This window comes from Periplaneta americana, chromosome 3, assembly GCF_040183065.1.
Source record: "Periplaneta americana isolate PAMFEO1 chromosome 3, P.americana_PAMFEO1_priV1, whole genome shotgun sequence".
NCBI classification, from domain to species: Eukaryota; Metazoa; Arthropoda; class Insecta; order Blattodea; family Blattidae; genus Periplaneta; species Periplaneta americana.
In genome coordinates, this window is record NC_091119.1 from 26293068 (window position 1) to 26311790 (window position 18723).

Consider the following 18723-nt stretch of genomic DNA (forward strand, 5'->3'; position numbering starts at 1 on the left):
GAGACTGGATTAATCTTGCACAGGATAGGTACCGCTGGAGGGCTTATGTGAGGGCGGCAATGAACCTTCGGGTTCCTTAAAAGCCATTTGTAAGTAAGTAAGTTGTATTATTATTATTATTATTAATATTATTATTATTATTATTATTATTATTAACTTAGTATTACTTATGCCATCCTTATAGAGTTCCATTTTGTGACGTAATATTGGTAAAAATATATGTAACGATCAAAGGTTCTCAGAAAAAAAACATGATATAAATGTTCACCAATAGACCGTAATCGTTGTGATTTTAAATGGCACTTTTCGCCTCTTACAGATATTTTAGAAAAAGTGACGCGTTTAAAGAAGACTTCAGATTACCTGTCTTATTGGCATTCGGCAGATATCCGGCGGGACAGGCTTCGCAGGTGGTGTCATCCTTCAGGAACTCGTTGTTTTTGCAAGCGACACAAATCCAGCAGCATTTCTGCTCCTGTCCACCAGTCTGGAAGTTCTGAAAAATAAAACATGAACATGATATTCTTCTAAAATTCTAATATTGCAATGAAAGATACAAATAACAAAATACCAGATCAATTATGGTCTGTCTGCAATTATTTTAATATACAGTCTGATCCGTTTGGGTATGGATAGTATTAATTTATAATAATAATTATTATAAAGCTATTATGATAGTAGGAAAAATTTCTTGCGGGTTTTATTATGATTAAACGATGGGAGTTTCCATATATGACAATCAACAATACATAATCTGAAAGGACAAATGAAAATCGTAGATGATTAAAATGGCTAGTACAAATCAACAGCGGGCACAGAATATTCCGAATCTCACCGGACCGGTGGACATCAATGACGTCACGCTGCAGCGAAATGGGAACAAAACTGCTGGAAGGTTCGATGGTTAACATGGCGGCTGTAGAAGTTGTTGTTTGTGCTACGCTAGCAAGATTTTGCGAAATTTCTGTACTGTCATCTCGTTCAAAGAAAAGAAAGCATAAACAATTTATTTCTGCACCGGTAGTAATAACTGGTCCGTTGACATGTTCGCTCATAAGCCATTAACATATTGTTTTTACGTTGTGCTCATTACAAACAATACAGCAGAACTAAAGCTGAACACAACGCCATGACACAACAGTGCACGATGTCATTCGTCTGCTAATTACCGCCCTTTGCGAGAACCAATCACATTCAGTGATGGACTTCGCCACCACCTCTGCAAGCTGATGAAACCGGTGCGACACAGGTGGAGCATCAGTGACGTCATCGTTGGAATTCGGAACACCGTGATGCCATCGGATTGCTCAGCGCTTAGATTCGGAATACGCTGACAATGTGTTCTTTGGTATGCCAAATTTGAGAGTGTTAAAAGAATTCAATGGGAATTTCGACGTGAGTATGGTGTGCGTAATGTACTTATTTACGATTCCATAATGTTGTGGTATCGAACATTTGTAAAAACAGGTTCTGTATTAAAAAACATGCAGACAGTCGTAGGCGAAACCCAGTACGAGAAGCAGCTATCTCTTGGCTTGGCCCCCAAAGTCCCCAGATCTAACCCCCCTGATTTCTTCGTGTAGGGTTTTGTTGAAGACATTGTCTATTCACAGAAACCCAGGAACATTGATGATCTGAGAGTAAAAATTACTCAAGCTTTTCAACAAATCACCCTTCTTATGTTACAACGGACATGAGTTGAACTGCATCACCGTTATGAGTTGTGCAGGGTGCGCAATGGGGGTCATGTTGAGCTCTGAGGAATCTCCCATCTTTCAATGTTGTATGCACAAAGTTTCAACAAATAAAGTTCAATAGTAAATGTTTTACCGTGGAGGCTACTTACGAAATGTAGTTTTTAAAAAGTAATCAGACATTAATAAATTGCATTGTACTGGATTACTTCCAGTATATATGTTTTCTTTTAATTCGTCCTGAGTGTCCCACAACAGAGCTATAAAAACCGTCATATCCCACTGCCGCACTCTATATGACATGACATGACATGACATAATATGATATATTATAATATAATATAATATAATATAATATAATATAATATAATATAATATAATATAATATAATATAATATAATATAATATAATATAATATAATATAATATAATATAATGTAATATAATATAATATATTATAATATAATATAATATTAGTACATTACGCAACGAGCCCATAACGGTAGTAATTACAACGCAAGTATGTTTGTTTATGAAACGAGCGCAAGCGAGTTTCATAATTTTCGTACGAGCGTCTTAATTACCATTATAGGCAGGTTTCATACGACTCTTTATCCTCGAACATATTTCTAACTTGAAATTATTCAAAAGTATTCATGTCATGGTTATGTAAGTGAGTAGCGAACAGGCCTGAATTGTGAGATGTGCGCAGACGCGAAAGTATTGATTTTTTTCCGAGGCCGAATGTCATTGACCTTGATATAACGTAGAGAATAAGATGAACATTAGTCTTGATATAACCTGGAAATTGATTTAAAATTGAAAAACAAGATGACAAATTGAATTTATTTGAATATTATTTACAATTAACGCTAATTATTATAGTAACGGAACATAACCTTCTGCGACAGTATTGGATTTCCAGCCTCCGTGACTTTTCGCTAATTGTCTTTCGATTGCATATCCGAGAATAATCGATGCTTGCGGTTTTATAATGGTACAAAGGTGATTTGTCATTGGCTGAACACCTGAACTTTAATGAAGAAGTGTACTTTAATGAGGTGCATTAAACGGCTACTACCAGGTGTATAATTACTACATTTCGGCATGGTCGAGCATAAAATATAATATAACACAATATAGTATACTATAGTATAGTATACTATAGTATAGTATAGAATAGTATAACACAATACAATATAATATAATATAATACAATATAAAATAATATAATATAGTATGGTATAGTATAGTATAGTAAAACACGACACAACACAATACTATACATATTACTGTAGTATAGTATAGAATAGTGTAACACAATACAATATAATATAATATAATATAATATAATATAATATAATATAATATAATATAATATAATATAATATAATATAATATAATACAATATAATACAATATAAAATAATATAATATAGTATGGTACAGTATAGTATAGTATAGTATAGTAAAATACAACACAACACAATACTATACATACAATATGATATAATATAATATAATATAATATAACACAACATAGTATAGTATAGTATAGAATAGTATAACACAATACAATACAATATAATATAATATGTAAGGTACAATTTAAATTGTGGATTTGTAATGCATATTTTAAAATTTTGGATTTGTAATGTATAATATCTGAAATTGTGAATTTGTAAGGTACAATTTAAATTGTGAATTTGTAATGCATATTTTTAAATTTTGGATTTGTAATGTATAATATTTTAAATTATGAAATTGTAGGGTACAATTTAATTGTGGATTTGTAATGTATAATATTTTAAATTGTGAAATTGTAAGGTACAATTTAAATTGTTGATTTGTAATACATATTTTAAATTTGTGGATTTGTAAAGTATAATATTTTAAATTGTGAATTTGGAAGGTACAATTGAAATTGTGGATTTGTAATATATATGTTAAATTTTGAATTTGTAAGGTATAATTTAAATTTGACTCTATCTATTACAATAGTGTATTGCTAGATAACTATGAACTATTCTACATATATCAAATTCGATTAATAATATAAACATAGTATGTAATATTGCAACACTTGTACAAAATTTTTCTGATAATGCATTTAGGCATAAGCTTTGTAACTGGCGAGCGGATTGATTGTATATAGTACATAGATAATTTAATTGTGGATGTGTAATGTGTATTTGTAATGTATTAATTAATTGTGGATTTGTAATGTACTTAAGCATAAGATTTATAATTGGCTAGTTGATCATATATTGTGTAGAGTAGATAATTTTTATTTATTTTAATTTTTGGATTGTAATATCTATTTTAACCGACTCTGTATATTGCAATAATGTACTGATATATGAATATCAACTATGAACTATGAAATATGTAACATAAACATAGCATGTAGTATTGCAAATATTGTATGCAATGGAACATGCTGTTTTAGCACAATAAAGGAAAAAAATATATATATAATACATTATAAAAGAATATAATATAGTATGGCACAGTATAGTATAGTATAGTATAGTAAAATACAACACAACACAATACTATACATACAATATAATATAATATAATATAATATAATATAATATAATATAATATAATATAATATAATATAATATAATATAATATAATATAATATAATATGATATAATATAATATATTATGATATAATATAATATAATATAATATGATATAATATAATATAAAATAATGTAATATAGTATGGTACAGTGTAGTATAGTATAGTAAAATACAACACAACACAATACTATACATACAATATAATATAATATAATATAATATAATATAATATAATATAATATAATATAATATAATATAATATAATATAACACAACATAGTATAGTATATAATAGTATAACACAATACAATACAATATAATATAATATAATATAATATAATATAATATAATATAATATAATATAATATAATATAATATAATATAATATAATATAATATAATACAATATAATATAATATAATATAATATAATATAATATAATATAATATAACATAACATAATATAATATAATATAATATAATATAATATAATATAATATAATATAATATAATATAGGTAATATTACAAAAGCCGTATTATTTTGTGACAAACTGTAATGTAGCACATTCGTGAGAGGCACTGTGAAGTTGGTACTTTCCCGCACTCACATCAGCCCGTGAGGAGTATTTTCCTTTTATATCTCCTATGCGGAATCCCATTTCAAAGCTTTACGACCCAGCAGGGACTCATCCATTCGTCGTACATGGCTGTAGTGAAGATGTCGTTCACGTATTACAAATTCTATTTATAAGCCTTGCATTCAGCGTGATGTGGAACAGAATTCACTCAGAGCACAGGATCTATATGTAAGTACCCTTCTAATACTAATACATGACTGCAACGGATTAAATTTTAAATTCTTCATCTGCTTTTATAACATTTAATATATGAAATAAGGTATAATACATGGTACCATACTCAGCTCGGTCATCTGGAATATTTAACTATGTTCTATCTTCAAGAATGTTAAACCAGGTGTTTATATTTGTAGGAAGTATATGTAACTTTATGCTCGACCATGCAGAAATGTAGTAATTATACACCTGGTAGTAGCCCTTTAATGCACCCCATTAAAGTACACCTATTCATTATAGTTCAGTTGTTCAGCCAATGAGAAATCACCATTGTACCATTATAAAACCGGAAGTATCGATTATTCTCGGATATGCAATCGAAAGACAATTAGCGAAACGTCACGGAGGCTGGAAATCCAATACTGTCGCAGAAGGTTATGTTCTGTTACTATAATAATTAGCGTTAATTGTAAATGATATTCAAATAAATTCAATTTGTCATCTCGTTTTTCAATTCTAAATCAATTTCCAGGTTATATCAATATTAATGTTATTCTCTAGATTATATCAAGGTCAATGACATTCGTCCCTCGGAAAAAATCAATACTTTCGCGTCTGCGCACATCTCACAATTTAGAAGGTCAGTTCCGCTCTTCACTTAGATAACCATAACATGAATACTTATCAATAATTTCAAGTTAGAAAGATGGTTGAGCATAAAAAGTCGTATGAAACTTGCTTATAATGGTAATTAAGACGCTCATATGAAAATTATGAAACTCGCTTGCGCTCGTTTCATAAACAAACATACTTGCGTCTTAATTACTACCATTATAGGCTCGTTGCATAATGTACTATTATAATGTGCTTTTTCCTTAATTAATTATGCTATTTTACATTGCAGTTTTCGCTGCGTTATGATCGCAGATTGCAATCTGGCCCAGGACATGAACATTCGTCCATTGATTATTTTGTAATGTACTGTCTTATTCGGTGGGGACCTGATGTCGTGCTGACCTCGTGTCACGGGAGTCCCTCCTCTTCTGTGTTTAGTTTTCTCCAACTGTAGGACGAATGGCAGATGACCTATGGCGAATCGTTGGCCTCATCTCGCCAAATGGCAGATGATCTATGGCTAATCGTTGGCCTCATCTCGCCAAAAAATTGTAATCTTGTAAAACATTTACTTGTTCTACATCTCAAAGATTGAATGCTAGTGTAAGATCTATGGAATACAATAAATTAAATGAAAATTGAAAAATGAATGCTGCTTTATGTAGACCAGATTAATTGAAGAGATTTCCAAAATAACTTGCTGTGAATGATTAAAATAATTGACTAAATATTATTGTAAGCAGAAAAATATAATTTCTTCGTAAGACATACATTTTGAAGATAAAATTAAAAAACAGGGAGAATGATCGTATAAACAATTTTTATTTTAATTTTCTGCAACATACAGTTTTGAATACAGAGGGCAGAATGAAAAATTATGCACTTATTTAAAAAGACTATTTCGTTTATATGACCTCATTCCATTTTCGGTGAATGAAGCGTAGTGAAATTTTGAATTCCAACCAATCACAGTCATACATCGCGATACTAGAGTCTCATTTTAATTGTATGTATGTATTTATTTACACTGCAAGTGAGCAAGCGCCCGGTGGCAGTGATATACACAATATAAACAATACACAAAAAAATGATTACAATACACAATACAATTTTATACACAATACAATAAGGATACAGAATATAATTTAACACAATAATAATAAAACATAAATAAAATACCTAATTTTACATTACAACCTACATAATTATGTATAGGCCCTGCATAAGTTTCAATAGTCTTTCACTTTATTATCATCTCACTCACTGTAGTGGCACTATGCCGCATTTCACTGACACTTTAGGACACATTTCACTGACACACTATAACACATTTCACTGACACTATAGAACACATTTCATTGACGCTATAAATTATCACTGATCGGAACTATTCACTGCACTGTAAAACCATAACTTCACTGACTCATCTCGCTTCACTGATACAACAGTTCAAATAAGTCAAATAATTACACCCTAATGCATACTGTACTTATAAACAGAACTACATTTAAACTAAACATTTCTAGTCTAAGGTCCTCTTACACGCTATTTTTAAATAATTTACAATTCAAACAAAGGAAGTAACTCGTCAGGCTAAATAAATACATGTCACCTTAAAAAATTAAATGTTAAATGTCACCTTAATTTTAACTTGCACTTGATACACAACTTTTTATATTATTCTTGAAACTCCTTAAGGAAGGACAGCCCTCAAAGAACGCTGCAGGTAGGTCATTCCAATCATTTATAGTTCTATTTAAAAATGAGAATTTACCTACATCCGTTTTCTGTTTCCTACATTTGATTTTAAAATCATGATCGTTCCTACCATGGTACGTTGGCTTTTCTAACCGAGCCGTTATGTCTACCCATGCTTTCTGACCTAGATGTGCTCTATACAATGATGTTATTCTAGTTTTCCTACGTCTGTTTTCCAAAGTTTCCCATTTAAGTTCTTTTATCGTATCGTTTCCATCTTCTCTTTTACCTTTAACAAATTTAGCTGCCCTATACTGGATTCTTTCTAAGGAATTTATCTGATATATTCTATAGGGATCCCAACATGTAGTTCCGTATTCTATTAACGGTCGCACTAACGTTAATTATTTAGGTTGTAGCGTAACTTATGAAATAGACAGAAATATTAATAATAAAATAAATAGTTTCCAGTGGAAAGTATTAAAATATCTCACTCTCTTTTATTCATCTCCAAAAATGATTTTTTAATGTAAATGAAGACATAAAATTTTCAATCTGTAACGTCGAGGAATTCTATGATTTAAAGAAGGTTTCTAAAAAGAGTATCGCAGCACAACGTTAGCCCAACATTTGAAATACGAAACAAAGTATGAGTAGGCCTACAAACAATTTCCGCAACAAGTGATGCTTCTCCATGCAGTGAGAGTAACCCTTCACATCATTCCCCCAGTTGCCATCTTGCTTCTAAAGCGATAATTGATTCTCGAAATAGGAGGACTGAAGTTCTACTTAATTGTATCCGCTATGTTGTATGACTTCCTACATTCGGTGAAACTTCAATTCCAACTAGTTCCAAGACAATTCCCGGAATTGCAAGTGCATCTATGTGGTTTACATACATAAGAGAACTTCTATGCTTCTAGTTTATGAAGTTTACTATAGTTTCTGCCACCAAAGGAAACCAAACCAAACGGATCTACAACTAACTGTACTAAACACACAAATTAGATTAATTGCGGAAAATGTATTAATACGAAAAACACTCAAATATTCAAAATACTGGGTGTTCATTTCAAAGTGTGTCATAACGTCACTGTTGTTGGGTCACCGATTTGAAGCGAGTTTCAGCTTATATGTCAGAGAAGTTGCCTATTATTTAAGGTGTTCTTCAATCTGAACTTGAGAACGTGTACGGTATAACTTGAACGTCGTAGCAACAGATGGCGGTCTGTACGGTCTGTGTGCTACCATAACCTCTTTCGAACTGTGTTTTGCGCCGGCAAGTCGTACGCAGGGTATTTGTTATCATCGGTTGCGTACGGTAACATTCCACAACACAAATCAAATGCTCCGTGTCCATGTTGACCGTCGAAGTTAATGTCAACAAAAACGTAAGTAATCGTCTTAACCCTCTCCCCATATCTCGACAGTACGTATTTCCAAACAGTTCACATTCCTGCCACTACCGGCGTTACCGTACGTATCGGTACGTACTCTTCAGAATGAACGCCGTACTTGCTAAGCAACTTCTCTGCCTCATAGGTTATACGCCTTTGCGGAAGTGTAGGAAGATTGAATGCTCTAGGCTCATCGGCTAGCCACATGACGGCATACAGCGAGCCATGACACATTTTGAACTGAACACCCAGTATATTCTGCGTATTGTAACAGGAATAGGGGAGAACAGTGAGACATTTTTTATTAGATGGTAAATTTTGATGTTGAAATGTTTGTAACAGTGGAGTTTTATGTTGCATGAATAAAGTAACGGTATTTTCATACTCGATTTGATTCTAGTTATAAAGGTGAGTGATGAAAAAATAATTCGTAATTTTTCACTCTAGAAGTAAAATTTTGGCTTGTATTTAATGAAGGTTATGTTGGATATACAAATGAAATAGAAATATGAACGTTTTGTTACCTAATACGTTGGTATTTGACGTTATGGTTGGCAAAGTTTCGTCTTTCTTGTTTTGATTTTGAAGTGATGGCGCCATTTTTAAACGAACTATGCGTAAAGGAAACAGTGAGACATTCCATTGAAGGGTACACTGAGACGTCTCACTGTTTCCATCTACCAATGATTTGCAAAAATAAACTGTAATTATATTACATTTACTGGTAACTAACATTAAAAATGGACCTACTAGTAACCAATTTAGGAACTATAGCTTAAAATAAGGGATATATTACATTTTAATGATTTCTTAAATAAAAAAATATTCATAAAATTTAAGAAAATATTTAAAAATTATAAAGAATTAAATTAAATTCTTATAATTATAAGGTTTGTTGTCACCAAAAATTCGTTTTATTTTTTCGCAAAAGTTTGAAAAGTCATGGAAAATTCACTTTTCCAAATTTACCAGATGTTTCAATGGTTTCGAAGTCAGACATCAAAATGATTTTAAATAAGTCTACAGAACATGGCAAGATAAAGAGACAGCAAGCTTTATTTTCTTTTGAAATAAATGTAAATCATTTCAATGTCCGTTCATAGATACTGTGGTGTCTCACTGTACCCTCCTGAATGGGAACAGTGAGGCATTTGGATGTTTTGACAAACATGCATTGTATATTATGTTCTTTATCTACTCCATGTTTTAATGTCTATTTCTATTGCACTTGATTTTAAAAATAATTTCACTTGCATACATATGTCTTAATATTTTGTGTCTCACTGTACCCACTACTCCCCTACCTAGTGTATCTGTTTTCTCGCCACGTATGAAGGTTCAAAACACGGCTTAAGGAAGAGGTAATGTTGCCTGTTAGATTAAATAATTATTTTAGTACAAAAGTTCAGTTCAATATATCTAGGTGTTTAGTGTTCAGACTGGAATAAAAATTTCCACGGTTATACAATAAATCATTCTGAATTCAGTGGTATAAAATAGAACTAAATAGTTTGTTGTCCAAGTGCAGAAAAAGGTTCTAATTGATAATCTGTTTTTCTACTTTGCTAAAAGTGCCTCAGTGTTCAGGTGGACAACACTTACTACAATATTCATTCATATCCCTTATTTTTTTTAAGTTATCAAGTAATGCATATTGTAAATTCTAAAGGAAAATTTAGTTAAATATTTCACCTATAGTGAAACAGAAAAAATATTGAACTGTGATTAACAATTTTTGTCATTTTCTCAGTGCCTCAATATATATGCCTACATCTTCCCATCAATGATAAAATAATTACTACGCTATATCTCCATTTTAATTAATTTTTTTAATCTTTTGATGACTATTATCAGTTATTTACTAGTTACTGATTTAATAATAATAATAATAATAATAATAATAATAATAATAATAATAATAAAAATAATAATAACAGTAATAGGCTAATAATAGTAATACTAATAACAATACTGATAGCTTTATCAGTAGTAATAGTAGTAGTAGTAGTAGTAGTAGTAGTAGTAGTAGTAGTAGTAGTAATAGTAGTAATAATAATAATAATAATAATAATAATAATAATAACAGTAACAGGCTTATAATAGTAATACTAATAACAATACTGATAGCTTTATCAGTAGCAGTAGTAGTAATAGTAATAGTAGTAGTAGTAGTAGTAGTAGTAGTAGTAGTAGTAGTAGTAGTAGTTGTAGTAGTAGTAGTAGTAATAATAATAATAATAATAATAATAATAATAATAATTATAATAACAGCAATAGGCTAATAACAGTAATACTAATAACAATACTGATAGCTTTATCAGTAGCAGTAGTACTGTAGTAATAGTAGTAGTAGTAATAATAATAATAATAATAATAATAATAAAAATAATAACAGTAATAGGCTAATAATAGTAATACTAATAACAATACTGATAGCTTTATCAGTAGTAGTAGTAGTAGTAGTAGTAGTAGTAGTAGTAATAATAATAATAATAATAATAATAATAATAATAATAATAATAATAATAATAATATAGAGAAACTGATTGAATATTACGTGCTAGTGTAGTAATGAAGTGAGCTATTAAACTCCAAGAACTGAAATCAGCCTTCAATCATCGTCATGGAGAGAAAGATGACATAAATAAATGTAAGGAAGCCAGCTATCCAGTGGCGAACGGAATAGCTCGTTCTCTTAAGCCTTCCAACGAAGGAGAGTTTTATAAAAACGTAATGATCAAGGTGGCTGAAATAATTTGTCAAATAAAAGTTGTTAACTAATTTTAAAAATCTACGCATTTCTCGACTAAATATCGAGAAGAGAATTCAGGAAATTTCTGATTGTGTTCATTGAGGAATATTAAAAAAAAAGCAAGAAAATTTATATATATTTTTTATTGGTTCTTGATGACAGTAGTGATATTACTGGTACAGCAAAGTTTGCTATTTTTCTTCGCGGGGTTGATGAAAAAATCAGTGTTAGTGCACGAACCACCACTGGTTGTAGTTTTCATGCGATGACCTCTCCCCCGTATCCTTACTTCTAGACCATCGGTGACCAAAGCGGGTGTCATGATTACATCGTGTAATCACAGACATTCAAACGGGTACGAGGAGTTTCCTGTACATTGCTGTGTGTTGCATTCACGTACTGAAGGCAAACAGTGGCGGTATCATGTCGCTCTACAAACTCTATCTCTACAAGCAGTAAGAGGTGGTTTCGTAAAGAATGAGAAGGAGAACTTCTTTGTTGTTCTGTCGGACAAAATGTAATATGTTTACTTTGCTCAACGGTTCAATTAGGAGTATATAGGAACATTAAAAGCTACGCAGAATTATTATTATTATTATTATTATTATTATTATTATTATTATTATTATTATTATTACTGATCACTAAGTATGTGTTTCTATAATTATTCTGTACGTGCATGAATATTGATATTTTTAGTTCCTTATATCATTTATTTATTTATTTATTTATTTATTTATTCATTCTGGTGTAGTAAAGGGCATCTGGCCTTCTCTTCCACAACACCAGGAATACAAATACAATAATAGAAATAAACAGAAAAAAAAATACATTATATACAAAGTAAAGCTACACAAGAAATAAAGAGAGAGAGAAAAAAAAAACACTATAAATAAAGTAAAGCCACACAAAAATATACACAAGTTGCAGTCACACAAACTTTAAATGAGGGATTAAGTATTATAATTAATTGTATCCTAACTAATTAACTAGCATAAACAAGAAACTTCTTCCTAGAAGGATAAAATTATTAGGTTTTATCTCAATTTTAATCTTCTTAATCTTTAGATGAAGCTAACTATTTATTAGTTATTCATTTAATAATAATAGTTTAGAAAAACTGATTCAATATTATGTGCCAACGAACTGTTAAACGCCAGGAATTGACATGTCTTAAATCATAGCCAGGAAGAGAAAGGTGAGATAAATAAATGTACGGAAGTCAGATACCTAATGGGGTTTGAAATATCTCGTGCTCTAAAGCCTTTTAATAGAACAGAATTTCTCAAAAGGGTAATGATTAGAATAGCTTAAATAACTTGTCCATAAGAAGTTTTTAATTTTGAAAAACTACGAATTTCTCGACCAAGTATCGATAGAAGAATTTAGAAAATTTCAGATTATATTCAAGAGGAAGGTTAAAAAAAAAAAAGAAGCAAGAAAAATCGTATACCTACTATTCATTGGCTCTTGATGACAGCAGTGACATTACTGATACAGCAAAGCTTTATATTTTTATCCGCGGGATTGATCAAGATGTTAGTACAGGAACCACCACTGGTTGTAGTTTTCATGCCAAGTACCTTCCCTCCGTCTCCTTAGTTCATAGGCTGTCTGTCGCATGTAATCACTGCAGCCCGAGTTTTGGTCACCGCTGTTCTAGACTGTCTCTCGCGTGTAATCACTGCCGTTCGAGTTTTGGTCACCGCTGTTCTAGACTGTCTCTCGCGTGTAATCACTCCGTTCGAGTTTTTGTCACCGCTGTTCTAGACTGTCTCTCGCGTGTAATCACTCCGTTCTAGTTTTGGTCACCGCTGTTCTAGACTGTCTCTCGCGTGTAATCACTCCGTTCTAGTTTTGGTCACCGCTGTTCTAGACTGTCTCTCGCGTGTAATCACTCCGTTCGAGTTTTGGTCACCGCTGTTCTAGACTGTCTCTCGCGTGTAATCACTCCGTTCGAGTTTTTGTCACCGCAGTTCTAGACTGTCTCTCGCGTGTAATCACTGCCGTTCTAGTTTTGGTCACCGCTGTTCTAGACTGTCTCTTGCGTGTAATCACTGCCGTTCGAGTTTTGGTCACCGCTGTTCTAGACTGTCTCTCGCGTGTAATCACTCCGTTCTAGTTTTGGTCACCGCTGTTCTAGACTGTCTCTCGCGTCTAATCACTGCCGTTCTAGTTTTGGTCACCTCTGTTCTAGACTGTCTCTTGCGTGTAATCACTGCCGTTCGAGTTTTGGTCACCGCTGTTCTAGACTGTCTCTCGCGTGTAATCACTGCCGTTCTAGTTTTGGTCACCGCTGTTCTAGACTGTCTCTCGCGTGTAATCACTCCGTTCGAGTTTTGGTCACCGCTGTTCTAGACTGTCTCTCGCGTGTAATCACTCCGTTCGAGTTTTGGTCACCGCTGTTCTAGACTGTCTCTCGCGTGTAATCACTGCCGTTCGAGTTTTGGTCACCGATGTTCTAGACTGTCTCTCGCGTGTAATCACTGCCGTTCGAGTTTTGCTCACCGCTGTTCTAGACTGTCTCTTGCGTTTAATCACTGCCGTTGGAGTTTTGGTCACCGCTGTTCTAGACTGTCTCTCGCGTGTAATCACTGCCGTTCGAGTTTTGGTCACCGCTGTTCTAGACTGTCTCTTGCGTTTAATCACTGCCGTTGGAGTTTTGGTCACCGCTGTTCTAGACTGGCTCTCGCGTGTAATCACTGCCGTTCGAGTTTTGATCACCGCTGTTCTAGACTGTCTCTCGCGTGTAATCACTGCCGTTCGAGTTTTGGTCACCGCTGTTCTAGACTGTCTCTTGCGTTTAATCACTGCCGTTGGAGTTTTGGTCACCGCTGTTCTAGACTGGCTCTCGCGTGTAATCACTGCCGTTCGAGTTTTGATCACCGCTGTTCTAGACTGTCTCTCGCGTGTAATCACTGCCGTTCGAGTTTTGGTCACCGCTATTCTAGACTGTCTCTTGCGTTTAATCACTGCCGTTAGAGTTTTGGTCACCGCTGTTCTAGACTGTCTCTCTCGTGTAATCACTGCCGTTCGAGTTTTGATCACAGCTGTTCTAGACTGTCTCTCGCGTGTAATCACTGCAGCTCGAGTTTTGGTCACCGCTGTTCTAGACTGTATCTCGCGTGTAATCACTTCCGTTCGAGTTTGGTTACCACTGTCCTAGACCATGAGTTCCTGTTATAAAATTATTATATGACTAGCCGTACCCGTGCGCACCGCTGCACCCGTTACAAATAAATATAAAGTAATTACATAATTAAAATAGGACATTTGATCCAGGGAACATTCGTGTTTGATAGAAGGATAAATCGTTTAATATGCTACTTGATTTAAATTGTATTTAAATAATTAAAATGCGATCATTTTGGTCCAGAGAACACTCATTTGGTGCAAAGACAATTCCTTTAACATGTTTCTTATTTGTTATTACATGCAATCATAGTTTAATAAAGACTGACATATCATTTAGTTTTAATGTGTAAACTTTATATTACTTGCTATATGTTTCCATTGAATTATGGTAATAACTTAATTTTAACCATTGTTTTCTATGTCTTCAGTAAATGGCGCTTGGCCCACTATGGTTCTGAACCCTTAAAATAAATAGTGATACAGCATAAACAGTGATATGTAATTATATTTCTTTCTTTCGAAAATGTAAGAATTCACGATCTCCTATGTACCAATTCCATGGAATGAATAAATGTGTTTTTTCTTCTTACTCAAAAATTTTATATTTTGCATATAGGAATTACTGCAGGAACAACAACGCTACAATCTGAGGCGGCGGTGAAAATGTATTGTATTGTTATTTTAAAAGTCTTGTATATCCTTAAATATCAGTCCTATCAAAATTTTGCATAGAAAATGTATTGTATTGTTATTTTAAAAGTCTTGTATATCCTTAAATATCAGTCCTATCAAAATTTTGCATAGAATAAAACTTATCGGAAATCATTTTTAAAGAATTTTTTGTTATGTAACATTTTTCACAATAAAGAAATAATAAGCGAGATATTTCGATTTATTTAATTCAGGCCCCGTTAAATGAAGAATTCTGAATGCCATATAGCATAAAATCTAAGTTACAACAAACTTAATTTATATTTCAGTTTTCATATAAATCGGTTCAGCCATTATCGCGTGAAAAGGTAACAAACATCCAGACAGACATACAAACAAAAATTAAAAAAAAAAAAAACGATTTTAAGACCAATTATTTTTGGAAAATCGAAAATTATCAGACAAATTTCGGCTATAGATTTATTATTAGTATAGATAACTCCTCAGTAAGCTCCTTCAGTTTGAGCGCAATCTTTGGAACCACTCTGTATAGCTGTGCCCGTTATGTATTATCTCATTCGAGAATACGGCTATAGAGGCGTCCATTACTGGAGTCATGATTAAGTAATCAGGTGCAATAATAAAAACTTTATTCAGACTCGGAAATTGGTTCTGATGTTTGACTTAAGTCATGAATTTTTCGGTATCTACGAATGCGAGAATCTGTTTAAATTAAATCAGCAAGCGACTTTATCTGTTTCTTTGTGTTCAATTGTTTGATTCAGCAATTGTTTATTTTGCTATGTTGAAGTACTGGACTGCATGTGGAAATTTATTTGCGCAAAAACCGTCGATAAATTAATTCCTCTAAAAGCAAATACACTCATTTCTATGTACGTACGTTCGCGGACCAAGCGGTTGCAGTCATTCGGAGGAAACAATGTACTACATTGCATTGCAATGTGTTTATAACGGGCGACACGCTCGATCGAACAAGAGAAATGCTTTTCCAATATATCCTTTATGAAATTGCACATGTGTAACTTTTAGACATATGGCTCTCTTTATGTAATATGAATACAGTGTGTCCACAAACAACTAAATACTACTAAATATACATAGGCCAAATAGAAATGATCGGGACGAAATTGAAATACAAACTGCTGAGCCATTTATACCCGAACCCACACTTTCTGAAGTCGAAATTGCGATAGAAAATCTGAAAAAATTATAAGTCTCCAGGTATCGATCAAATTCCAGCAGAATAAATACAAGAGGGTGGAAGCGCATTATCTAACGAAATTTATAAGCTTGTACTTGCTATTTGGGAAAAGGAAATTGTACCAGAACAGTGGAACGAGTCCATTATCGTACCTATCTTTAAGAAGGGGGACAAGACTAACTGTAGTAACTTTCGAGGAATATCACTTTTGTTGACGTCGTACAAAATTTTGTCCAATATTCTTTAGAGAAGATTAACTCCATATGTAGAGGAAATTATTGGGGATCATTAATGTGGTTTTAGGTGTAATAGGTCAACTAATGACCAAATATTTTGTATTCGACAGATAATGGAGAAAAAACGGGAGTATAAGGGTACAGTGCATCAGTTATTCATAAATTTCAAAAAGGCGTATGACTCGGTTAAGAGAGAAGTTTTATATGATATTCTTATTGAATTTGGTATTCCCAAGAAACTAGTTCGATTAATTAAAATGTGTCTCAGTGAAACGTACAGCAGAGTTCGTATAGGTCAGTTTCTGTCAGATGCGTTTCCAATTCACTGTGGGCTAAAGCAAGGAGATGCACTATCACCTTTACTTTTTAACTTTGCTCTAGAGTATGCCATTAGGAAAGTTCAGGATAACAGAGAGGGTTTGGAATTGAACGGGTTACATCAGCTGCTTGTCTATGCGGATGACGTGAATATGTTAGGAGAAAATCCACAAACGATTAGAGAAAACACGGGAATTTTACTGGAAGCAAGTAAAGAGATAGGGTTGGAAGTAAATCCCGAAAAGACAAAGTATATGATTATGTCTCGTGACGAGAATATTGTACGAAATGGAAATATAAAAATTGGAAATTTATCTTTTGAAGAGGTGGAGAAGTTCAAATATCTGGGAGCAACAGTAACAAATATAAATGATACTCGGGAGAAAATTAAACACAGAATAAATATGGGAAATGCCTGTTATTATTCGGTTGAGAAACTTTTATCATCCAGTGTGCTGTCAAAAAATCTGAAAGTTAGAATTTATAAAGCAGTTACATTACCGGTTGTTCTGTATGGTTGTGAAACTTGGACTCTCACTTTGAGAGAGGAACAGAGATTAAGGGTGTTTGAGAATAAGGTGCTCAGGAAAATATTTGGGGCTAAGAGAGATGAAGTTACAGGAGAATGGAGAAAGTTGTACAATTCAGAACTGCACGCATTGTATTCTTCACCTGATATAATTAGGAACATTAAATCCAGACGTTTGAGATGGGCAGGACATGTAGCACGTATGGGCGAATCCAGAAATGCATATAGAGTGTTAGTTGGGAGGCCGGAGGGAAAAAGACCTTTGGGGAGGCCGAGACGTAGATGGGAAGATAATATTAAAATGGATTTGAGGGAGGTGGGATATGATGATAGAGAATGGATTAATTTTGCTCAGGATAGGGACCAATGGCGGGCTTATGTGAGGGCGGCAATGAACCTCCGGGTTCCTTAAAAGCCAGTAAGTAAGTAAGTAAGTGTCTACAAAATTATGAGCAAGTTAAAACCGTTTTATTTCAGTGCAGATGCAGACATATATAGTCGGACCATCGGATCTGTGCCCCCGTAAGATATGCGAACTGAACTCTAATTCCTTCTCAGCCTCGGTAATTCATTTCTCACCCTGCATTCCTATCTCTCTCTTTTCTATCTCTCTCCCTTTCTGTACCCCACTACTCACAATTTTTGCCTTCTTACGGGACAGTTTACAATATTTGCACTTGCAGTCCAGTGTTGTCAACTCAACATGTATCCTGGCGAAAGAAATATAATTAAGCAAGTACATATTATCATTTTGCGATGAAGAGAAACAAACAGGTCAATATCAGTTTCCTATAAATCAGGCAACGAAAAGAGCAACTGATATCACAGATTGAGGCTTATTTTATTTCAATTGATTATGTATTAAAATTACTTACTTAACTAATACTAATAATACAATATTTTATGTAATTTATAAAGACATGTCAGAACTCCTAATAAAGAAAATCAGGAGAGAGGGAGTCTGTGCAGGAGATCAAAAGCTAGAATCACCAGAGAAGAACAGACCAAGGGAACTTTTAATTACTGTAGATCAAGGATGTCGAACAGCGCTCTCGAGCTGTGAACTGCAGAGCCTTCACTCCTCCCTTACCGTG

The 18723-nt window shown here is 33.1% G+C and overlaps 1 protein-coding gene across 4 annotated transcripts in view; it reads right to left on the minus strand.

Annotated features, from left to right (window-relative positions):
• Positions 1–18723, minus strand: part of LOC138695868 (metabotropic glutamate receptor 1-like) — a 1249477-nt gene that overhangs the window by 186727 nt on the left and 1044027 nt on the right. For all 4 annotated transcript variants that reach the window (XM_069820185.1, XM_069820186.1, XM_069820182.1 and 1 more), the window contains one exon: positions 364–496. In XM_069820185.1, coding sequence (XP_069676286.1) covers positions 364–496 — 133 coding nt within the window. The remainder of the gene's footprint in view (positions 1–363; positions 497–18723) is intronic.